The following is an 11,462-nucleotide window of genomic DNA, read 5'->3' as shown; positions in this document are numbered from 1 at the left end:
AACAGGGGTGGCATCTGCATGCTGGGGTGTAAGTGCGTGAGCATGCCCCTGTCTACTTTGGGGTGAGTTGTAATCTTGCTCTGTGTGGCTGCAATCCTTTCCACACTTTCCTGGGTAAGCCCCATTGACTCAAACGGGACTTAATGCTAAGTAGACCTACATAGGCTTGGGCTCTGTGTCAGCTTAACCACAGATCTTCACCTTTCTTCTCCCCCTTCAAAAAGAAAAAAAAACCCACTCTTGATGGCTTTGTCTCCAAAAATTGATTAAAAAATAAAAATACCCATTCCTTTTCAGTCATCCCTCTTTTTTCTCCTGCCTCCTTTTGAGGGGTGGGGGTACTCTGTTGGCTGCTATTGTAAGAAAAAAGGCACAATCCTAGCTAGGATGAGAGTAAGCCCCATTGACTCAAACGGGACTTCCTTCTGCGTAGACCTACATAGGCTTGGGGTCTGTGTCAGGTTAACCAAGGATCCTCACCTTTCTCTTTTTCCTGCCCTTCAAAAAGAAAAAGAAAACACTCTTGATGGCTTTGTCTCCAAAAGTTGATTAAAGAATAAAAATACCCATTCCTTTTCAGCCATCCCCCTTCTGCCTCCTTTTGGGTTGGCTGCTATTGTAAGACAAAAGGCACAATCCTAGCTAGGTCTACTCAGAAGTAAGTCCTATTGTGCTCAATGGGACTTACTCCCAGGAAAGTGAGGTTAGGATTGCAGCCAAACAGTCTCTAGGTCTCAGTTTGCATCAGTTTGCAATCAGCAGATATACACAAAACAAAGTCTTCCCCTTCCCCAGCAAATTCATCACTTCCCCCTCCCTTTTCAAAACCCTCCAAGTGTGCTACTAACAAACTCAGGGCACAATCCTAACCAGGTCTACTCAGAAGTAAGTCCTATATTGTTCAATGGGGCTTAACTCTCAGGTAAGTGTGGATAGGATTGCAGCCTCAGAGTGCTGGCAGCTGATTTTTGGTTTCTAGTGTATAATTATAACACCTTCATCCCCATTTTGAGGGTAACTGAGGTGAGGTGTTGTAATGGGGAGCCACGGCCAATGGCTACAAGGATCTGGGGAGCCACTGGCTAAAAGGAAAAGTTCGAGAACCACTGCCTTAGACAACCACAAGATGGTATAAATGGAAGGCAGGGTTTGGATATTGCTCACAGTTTTAAGGTTTGGTACTTTTCATTTAAGATCACTTTGATTATGAGCCATATTGCTCAATCAGAAGGAGGTGCACAGAAAAGACAACTTCCAAGCCACAGATAATTTTGTCAGAATTGTTACTTGTCACTAATTAGCATGTACTTAACATTCAGCATGAAGGTATATAAAACATAAATAAATAATAAAGCAATAAACTGTTGCACAGATCCCCTGTTTAACCAATCTAAGGACTCTTGTGCCAGAATTCCACTAAAATGAGTTTCAGTAGTCTTCAGCCATGTGTGCTCCTCCAGAAAGAATAAATTTATGTGACTGTGAGTAAATTTATCAGAGGTTGATACTAAGGATTAAAATGATCTACTGTTCTCCAGGTTATAATGACTGACAGGTTGGTCCCTCCTGTTCACAGGATGCTATTAATTTTAGTTTTGTAGAATGGTGGGAAATTTAGGACAGGCAAAAGGACTTTCTTCTTCTCATAATTAGCCTGTGGAATTCATTACCACAAGACATGGTGATGGCCACTAGCTTGGATGGATTTTTTTAAAAAAATGGACAAATTCATAACTAACAGTAATGGCTACTTATCATAACTAATTATGGGCCCAATCCTATCCAACTTTCCAGCACTGGTGCAACTGCAATGCATCCCCAAAGTAAGGGAACAAATGTTCCCATACCTTGAAGTGGCCTCCGAGACTGCCTCCCCACCACAGGATGCAGTGCATGCCCCATTGGCACAGCTGCACCAGCACTGGAAAATTGGATAGGATTGGGTCCTATCACAGCTATGCACTACATCAATGTTATTGGCAGCATGGCTCTGAATACCAGTTGCAGGAGAGCACTGGTGGAAGTAGCCTTTCTCTCCTGCTTGTGAACTTCCCACAGGCAGCTGGTGGGGCACTGTGGAAAAGAGGATGCTGGATTGGACATTTGGCCTGATTCAGCAAGGTTTTTCTTATGTTCTTAGAGAACTAGAACATAATTGTTCCTTCTCATAACTGGCATCCAGGATAACCTCATGATCTCTGCCAGCAAGGAGGCACAGGTTAAACCCCATGTAGCTTACTATTTATACTGGTTGTTTTCCTTGACTGAGATTATGAACTAGCTCATAATCAGTCTCTCTATATCATATTGCGAAGAGCATGTGCACACATGTGATCCCCTCCCACCCAGAGCACTCCCCCAACTCTGCATAAACATGGGGTTTAATACTTTAAGTAGGACTCAATTCCGGTTTGGACAAACTGTACCGCTATGTAATAAGGTGATGGAATGACAGCACATCTAAGTGGGGCGGGGGAGATATGCGAGGACACACTTCTCCCTACATTTTGCAGAGGAGTAAACAGACATGTCAAATGAACCACCCCAGTATATTTCAGTATAAGAATATATTGGAAGGAGGGTAGTTTAAACACAAAGAGAGAAAAATTTGGTACATTTCTGTTTCTGACATCACTACCAGAGTCAAGAACAATGGTAAAGTAAACCACTTCAAATGCTTGCAAGTAGAATTGAGACAAATACAGGCCTGCTCACAAAGGCTTGAACCTTTGTGAGAGATCAAAGCGCCCATCACCACCACTTCCCCAGCCTCCTTTATCCAAAGCACCCAATTCACTGACCTGCAGAGCTGGTCTCATCTCCACTACACCTTGCAGTAAATGCCTGTTTACTTGCTTTCTTTGTATGTATGAGCAGAGACAAGAGTGAGGAGATGAGCAACAGCAGCATCCACTCACTTTGCCCTGCCCCTCAACAGTGCTGTGGAACTGAGAGCAGAGGGCAAGTGAATAAGCAGTGGTGAGGAGGTGGATTGGCAATTAAAGCACTCAGCCAAGTGTCCCCCAAACCTGGAGTTACCACTGTGGCAAGAAGCTATCATCACTCCACCCTAATGTCTGGAAAACTTAGAACACAAGAGGGAACTTTGGTGGAAAAGATCTTTGCATAGAAAGAGAGAAACCAAATTAACAAATGGCCAGGTCTTAGTAACAAAGTAGCAAGGGCATATTGCCAATGCTGGCATTTCCCTTCAAACACACAACAGGAATGTCAACTTCTCTGCTGCAACTGATGATGCAAAGACAAGGTGCCCCATACAAGTAAGCATGGAACTGGAGAGCCACCAGACAACAGAATCCATACCTCCAATCATGACTTTCACCCCCATTGGGCTTAGAAGCAACAGTGACAAGTGGGAATCCAAACAAAGCTCATCAATACAAGGAACAGAAACTACAACAGAAAATTCACAGACATCCACAAGCCTCAATGTAAAGTTCAATGGGAAAGTGACTTCCCTGAGATACTGTGAAATCCACATCATCGCAGAACGGCTGCAGTCAGTCAGACAGGTTGTTCTGATTCGCCATCTGGTTTCCCAAAGACCAACAGATCTTAGTCAGCCCAACAGCTGGGATTGACAAGCATCAGTCAACTGGGCATCCAAGCAAACATGACCAGGTCAGAGAGTGGTCAGGGATGTCCAGGTGGTCATAAACCATCCAATTAGATGGACCAATGACACCATCCAACTTAGGTCTTCTAAGGCTGCAATCCTATGCTCACTCACCTGGGAATAGGTCCCTTGAATATTCTGAGGGTTACTTAAGAAAAGATGTACATAGGATTTCGCTATACAGGTCAAGCCCAAGAATGCTTGTGTGTGTTCCAGTTTGGCTCCTTGAGAGATCATATCTGAATGTGGCAAATTTCTCACACACCTTCTGGGTATCGGGGGTGATATGGACTCTTTGATCTGACCTTGGAATAAGCATTTAGGGAACAAGAGATTTAGGCCCAATCCCATTGGCCCATAAAGCCAGCACTGAGTTCCAGCACCAGCACTAGGTGTCATAAATGTGCCGTAAAGCACATTTACAGCACAGACTGAAGGTTGCCAACCACACAGGAGGAGCAGGGGAGGGCAGCAGGGGAGGACAGTCCTTGCTTTCCTGATAGCAGAGTGGCACAGGAGCGTAGGGAGACAGCACAAGAAGCAGGCGATCCCAAACAGAGCCAAAGAAGCAGACACAGGCTTGTTTGTTGCAGAAGCATGTATTGGTAAAAGGAGCAGGCAGAAGAGTAGTCAGTCAAATGGTCCAGAAGTCAGGGATACAGAGAGGCACAGTCACGATAAGCACTCCAAGTCACAGAACAAACCAGCAGCACAACACGCAGAAACTCCACCACATCAACCCACATTTGGTGTCTGCTCTTGCCCCCATATATACCGGGGTCAGCCAATCAGAGTAGGGCAACCTCATAGTCACAAGACATTCTTGTGACCCACTCTAATTGGCTGTCCAGCGGTGCACTGCACCACTCCACCGCAGCCTATGTGACTCTGCACACATCTTCCCAAAGTCATGTGACTCCCACCTGCAACAGGTGCAGCTGATTACTAATCACATACATGTACAGTGCTGCTGTTCCTTTAATTTACATGTCACACCAGGCCTGGACATCAAGGCCCCTCCTGCCACATCCTTGCTTACAACAATTCAGGGCCTGGGATGCCAAAGGCCTGACAGGAAGCACTGGCACTGTGCCCAGCTCTGGAAGGATGCCGGCTGGCTAAGTGGCACTGCCAGTTGGCAGTGTGTCTGTTTGGGGAGGAAGAGGGGTGGCATTCTGGGGCAGTGGGAGGGGTGTGGGACCAGCAGAGGCCTTCTCCTCCAGATCCTATCCTCCGCGTTGGGCTGAAAAGCTTGACCATCACACCATTATAAAGCAAAATTTCCCTCATGGGTGATCTGCCAGAACTAATGATATCAGATTCAAAATGGGAACAAAAGCGGATCTAGTGCCAAAACCACTTAAAGCAATTCCCACCACAATCACAGAAGACAGACACATGATGGGGCCTTCGTAATCAGTCAGGGGCCCACTTCAAATCATGTCCTATTCCTGATGTGGATCAGCCATGTAAATCCAGTTCAAAGAAAGCTATGAAATAATCACCTTCATGCAACCAATATGGATTTTTGCATGGGGTCATGAGGGCAGATCAGGGAGCAGAGAGGCATTAGGGAAAAGAGTGGGTTCACCAGGAATGGCTTACTAGGGATTACAAACAGTTCAGAATTGTAAGCGTTCTGGTGTTTGTTTATTAATGAGCTAGCTAAGTTGATGCCTTTTCTTGTCTTCCATGAAAAGGCCACCTCAACCCACCTGTTTACCTTTAAGTTTAACTTTAACTTAAGTTTAACTTAAGTTTAACTTTAACTTAACTTTAAGTTTAAGTTTAACTCTCACATGTGCAAAATAGTCAAGCACTTTTAAATCCCACCAGTTTCTGTGGAAGAAAATTAAGCCTGCCAACTGTCTCAGGCCGCAATCCTAACCAACTTTCCAGCACTGACATAAGGGCAATGCAACTCTGAGGTAAAAGAACACACATTGCCTTACTTTGAGGAGACCTCTGTGCCTGCCCCCTAACTGCAGTATACAGCACATCCCCCACTGGCACAGCTATGCCAGTGCTAGAAAGTTGGTTAGGAATGCGCCCTCACCGACATAATATGGACATAAAAGGGGTTATCATTGTGCTTTGCTACATTCTCTGCTTGGCACCAAATCTTAGGTTCTTTTCTAATAATACAGGTTGACCCTCATTATCCACTGAGGTTCTGTTCTGGAACCCTAGTGGATAAAAACAAAAATCAGTGAATAAAAAAAAGTAGAAAAATAGATTTAAAGACCCACTTCCAGATTTCTAGCTCCTTCATTGCTCCTAATGGAATAAGGTCTTGCCTCAACATCTGCAGTAAGAAAAGCAGTTTTTTAAGCTGTGATTTTAAAGAGATGCATTTTTTCCCTTTCTCCAGGGATCAGCACATTCCTTCTCATTTGCAGTTGTCATTCGTGTTGAGTCAAATCCGTGTATAAAAAAATCAGTGTATAACACGATTGAACCTGTACTACATTTAGAAAGTAACTAGCAATTGCGGACCTGACCCCTGTGCCACACGGGGGTACGGGACTGCAAAATGCTGCCCCCTGAGAGGAGGCTTACTGACATTACAGAGCTTCGTGTGGCATCCCATGACCCTCTGAAAGCCTTCTGAAGTCTTTGGAGGGTTGTTAAACAGCACTTCTGATTTTCCAACGAAAACCAGAAATACTGTTTAAAGGCCCTCTGGGGGCCTCAGAAGGCTTTTGGAGGGCCAGGGGACACCAGATGGGGCATCCCAGGCCCTCAGAAGGGCTCCAGAAGGTGGACAGCAACTGAGCATCAGGCACGGTGGTACTGCCTCCACAGGCACCACATGTGGGGTGCCCTGGGGCTCCCCCCCACAACAGACCACTAGTGGGAACTAGAAAAGTTTGTGGATGAGGTGGGCTGTCTCCTTTAACTGTACCCCCCAATTATGTTTGCATCCACTATGTGCACAACTTTCTCCAAATCTCTTTTGCTTCTAGAGGGCCACACCTTTTGCCTTTGGGGATGAGGTCAGGCTGCATCACTTAGGAGCCAGATTTTACTTAGGAGTCTCTGGTTGCTCTAGCCAAGGTCACATAAAACTACTGAGAAGGTCAAAATTAAATTATTATAAATAAACAGTGCAAAGCATTCTGCATAAGTTAGTGAACTGGAACATTTTACAACTAGTTAGCAGTAGTGGATGGAAAGAAAATAGTTATTCTAACAGAGCCTCGGCCACTTAAGCTAGGAAAGGGAGCCCTTTAAATGCAAGATTCATTTTCTCACTTTCTTAAAACGAAAAACTGTAATACACATCTGTGACCTAGCAACAGTATGGTTTAAAATAGTTTCCAGATCAATGATCTGTGCAATACCTTCAAAAATGGGATGACAAAAGGTCGCAGTGGGAAGTTAGTAGCTTCTTGCAGTTTGGAATGAAATTCTTCAATTGTCAAAGTAGAATTCTGTTGAATGAAAAAGAAAAAAAAGAAGTCTAACTCTGTAAGATGAACAACTGAAATGTTTTACAACAAAGACTAGATCTAAAGTACTTCCACCACAGGGAGAGTGTCACAACTACTGCAAGTTATTCATACTGTAGCACCATATACACTAAATTTACATTGTGTAGGAAATTAGCACTTTATACATCTGAAGTATACTGTACTCTGTCACCACAGTAGCACTGGACTGCCTTCCCAACATGGCTGGGCTTGCAAAATTTGAGTGGCTTGCATAAAGGCCATGCCTGTCTCTCTTGCAGTTGTGGCTCTGAGCCCTTGCGCAGAAGAAACAAATCTTCTATAGGCTGGGTACAGCTGTTATAAGGGTAGAATGTGCTGAATGAGTGAATCTGAGACACAAAAAGACCCTTGCAAGGATATGGACTGACAACCCCATATTGGTGCTTTTCAGTGATGCTAGCGCAGCCCAGTAGCTTGAGCACAAGAGCCCTACTGAATCAGTCCAAAGGCAAGCGGTTGCCCTGTTCCTGACAGTAGCTGACCGGATGCTTCCAAGAAACTCACAAGTAGGACATGAAGGCAACACCCTCTCCTCCCCAGCTAGTCCTCAGTAAGTGGCATTTAGTGGCATACAAACAATGAACTTGGAGGTTCAGTTTGATGATGGATATCAATCAATATACCTGTCCTCCATGAATTTGTCCATGGAGGTTCATATAAAAAGACACATGGCCATTACTGAACCTTCTGGCAGTGAATTCCACACATTAACTGTGTGTTGTGTGGAGACATACTTTATTCTGTCTTCCCCAAATGTACTGTCAATCAGTTTAATTAAATGATTCTGAATTCTTGTTTTGTGAAAGAGAAAAGTTTCTCTCTAGAATGCAAAAACTCAGGGTTCAAATCTTCCCAAACTATGAAACTCACATAAGTGGTCTTAGGTAACTTACTATTTTGCCACTTAACAGTGCAATCCTAAATATGTTTATGTAGATGTTAGTCCCATTAGGTTCAACAGGGCTTACTATGAGGTAAATGCATATAGAATTGTAGCCTAAATTACCTCAGCATGATACTGGAGGCGAAGTCACCTCTCTAAACTCGGTAGCAGAAGACCAAGAGATGACTAAAAATTAACAAAATGTAGTTCTTCATGAACCCCTTTGAAATATATATACAAGTGAAGGAGTTTCAAGTAAAGGCCTAACTGAAAGAAGTAACCGATTCATGTTGCTTGCTTACCACAAGTCCTAGCACAAGGGTACGCACTCTCTCTCCAATTTCTGGCGAAATGTCGTTGCCAAACTGCTGCAAGGTTGTAAGAAATCTTTTCAGTTTGCTAAGTTGCCTAGCTCCGCAAGCTGGTGGTAACTGCTGATTAGCCAAAGAGGATGAGGAGGATGATGAGGGGCCATTGCTAAAGCCATTAGGTGGAGAAGGAGCCCCATTCAATGCTGTTGGTGAATGGCTTGTGCCGTTGGTTACTAGCAAAGGTAAAGAAGAATACAGAGAAACGCAAAGGTGATTTCCTTTTTCAAAAATTTCTCAGCTTAATTTTTTTTCCCTAGAGCAGAATATTTGTCAAGGTGGCATTACATTGCAGGTATCCAACGCTGCAATTAGGTTTCCAAAATATTGGAGGTTTCCCAGTTTTTCTGAATACTGAACATAGCATAGGTCAAGTGGTTCAACATGGGTCAAGGGCAGCACGGTTTCTTCACCGGCCCACTGCCATATCACCTTCAAACAACTTTCTTAAAAGGAACAGCATAGATTTAAGAGGCAAAACTCCCCCTCCCCCTGCATGTTCTAATAACATAGGCCAACACACATTTTGCTTTCTTAAATGTTACACCAATTCCTGGGTATATTTGGGGTGCCAATTCCAAAAATGGCATCTGTTTTGCCCTATCACGTCTAGTTTTGCAGACATGGCATAGCCTCTTTAGTGAATGGTTCTAGCAGCTTCCTCATGAGGAAGTGTACACCATGGCTTCCTCATGAGGAAACTGCTTGAACCATTCACTAATGAGGCTATATTATATCTCCAAAACTAGAGTCTGGTCCAACAAGAAGCTGACAGAACATACCAAGATCCAGGTCTACAGAGCTTGCATCCTGAGTACACTTCTGTACTGCAGCGAGTCATGGACTCTCCGCTCACAACAGGAGAGGAAACTGAACGCTTTCCACATGCGCTGCCTCCGGCGCATTCTCGGCATCACCTGGCAGGACAAAGTTCCTAACAACACAGTCCTGGAACGTGCTGGAATCCCTAGCATGTATGCACTGCTGAAACAGAGACGCCTGCGTTGGCTCGGTCATGTCGTGAGAATGGATGATGGCCGGATCCCAAAGGATCTCCTCTATGGAGAACTCGTGCAAGGAAAGCGCCCTACAGGTAGACCACAGCTGCGATACAAGGACATCTGCAAGAGGGATCTGAAGGCCTTAGGGATGGACCTTAACAAGTGGGAAACCCTGGCCTCTGAGCGGTCCGCTTGGAGGCAGGCTGTGCAGCATGGCCTTTCCCAGTTTGAAGAGACACTTTGCCAGCAGTCTGAGGCAAAGAGGCAAAGAAGGAAGGCCCATAGCCAGGGAGACAGACCAGGGACAGACTGCACTTGCTCCCGGTGTGGAAGGGATTGTCACTCCCGGATTGGCCTTTTCAGCCACACTAGACGCTGTGCCAGAACCACCCTTCAGAGCGCGATACCATAGTCTTTCGAGACTGAAGGTTGCCAATATATATAGATGTGATAGGGCAAACGGATGCCATTTCTGGAATCAGCACACCAAATTTATATCAAACCACCATAAAGTTTGGGAAAAACTTTTCTGACCCTCAATTTTGTAGGCCTGTGTAATCACACAACTTTCAGCTGTAGTAGAACATGGATTAGAGAAGTAAGAGGAACATCTAACATTTATAGTCAATTCATTTTATCAATTCCTTTTAGGGCACAATCCTAACCAACCTTCCAGTGCTAATGCAGCCACAACACAGCCTTGAGTTAAAGGAACAAACATTCCTTTACCCTGAGGAAATCTCTGTGACTGCCCCCTGCCACCACAGGGCTGCATTTGTGCTGAAAACTTTGTCAGGTTTGGGCTGTTATTACATATACTCAAAGAACAGAGGGTTGCTAACCATGCTCCACAGAGTGGCACAATGGGAGAAACAATACTACCTCTGTCATAAGATCAACTTTTATTTGGAATTTGGATGTGGTTTGCAATATAAATGCTGTGTTACATCATTGTACGATACTATTCTCAAGACAGTGGCAGTGTGTTATAGTCATGTGAAAAAGACTGATTCTATAACCACCACATTCGAAGATGGCAGATACTAAGTAAAGGTCCTCATGGCTCCCAAGATCTGCCATGAAAAGGGATAAATGCCATAAAAAAGATAAATGGATTATTAAGAGGGTTCAACATTATCTGTATCAATTAAAGTTCTTTAATTCAGAGGGCTTAAAGGCATAAAGAGTAACCACTCTCTGCAGCCTCCACAGTTTAGAAGGACCCCAAAATGACACATCTCATGATCACAGCTGTGATCACATCTCCACATATTAAGGGTGATGTGAACTCTTCAGCTGGGCTGGGACAGAACACAATGGACACAAAGAACAGGGGCCCATAAATACTATCCAGTCAATATTTATCCTTGCTTCCTATTCATGTGCAGAGGGCTTTATGAACAAGAAAGAATTTCTTTTATTTACACTAGGACATGGAGAAGGTAAGAAACAGGAGTCTCCTTTGCCATTTCTTCCTGCTCCAAACTGCTACACAAGTGAAAGGAAACTTGCCTGTCACAAACATAGTGGAAAGCACAGAAGGCTTGGAACAGAGGCAGAATCTTATTTCTGTGGAACCTCCTCCTTTCAAACTACAGTGTAAGTTAAAAGCTTGTCAGAAGCTCTTGAGAACTCTGTTCTCCAGAATCCCAGGACCACATGCCCCAACAACCTTATGAGTGGAACTGTTCAACTTATGAGTGGAACTTATGAACTGTGGAACTTATGAGTGGAACCTGATGGAGTTGACCCCTGAAGGCAGAGAAGGCAGAGATGAGGACTAATCAATGTAGCTTTGATCAGCCACATCAAGAGCGTATCTTGTTTTTAAGCCATAAAATCATGTGCGGGTTTGAAAGGCTGAACAAACCATTTGAGAGAGGCAACCTGACTTTTCTATTCATAATGGAGACAGAACATGCATCTGTCCAAAAATAACAACACGTGGCCAGAAGAATGTTTTCCACAGTTCTCACAACAGGAAAAGGCTTGAACGTTGGAGCAAATCTATAGGAAGAAGACAGCAATAGCAGTTCTTTCAAAGCATTCCAAAATCTTACAACGTCACCCAATCTTTAA

General features: G+C 44.1%; 1 protein-coding gene across 3 annotated transcripts in view; it reads right to left on the bottom strand.

Moving 5' to 3' along the window:
• Positions 1 to 11,462, bottom strand: part of RUNX1T1 (RUNX1 partner transcriptional co-repressor 1) — a 195,052-nt gene that overhangs the window by 70,296 nt on the left and 113,294 nt on the right. For all 3 annotated transcript variants that reach the window (XM_066623152.1, XM_066623153.1, XM_066623154.1), the window contains 2 exons: positions 8,317 to 8,558; positions 6,982 to 7,071 (listed from right to left, as the gene is read on the bottom strand). In XM_066623152.1, the coding sequence (XP_066479249.1) occupies positions 6,982 to 7,071; positions 8,317 to 8,558 (332 nt within the window). The remainder of the gene's footprint in view (positions 1 to 6,981; positions 7,072 to 8,316; positions 8,559 to 11,462) is intronic.

This window comes from Tiliqua scincoides, chromosome 4 (assembly GCF_035046505.1).
Source record: "Tiliqua scincoides isolate rTilSci1 chromosome 4, rTilSci1.hap2, whole genome shotgun sequence".
In the NCBI taxonomy this organism is placed as follows: domain Eukaryota; kingdom Metazoa; phylum Chordata; class Lepidosauria; order Squamata; family Scincidae; genus Tiliqua; species Tiliqua scincoides.
The sequence above is the reverse complement of the archived record's forward strand: the minus strand, read 5'-3'. Positions and strand labels throughout refer to the sequence as shown.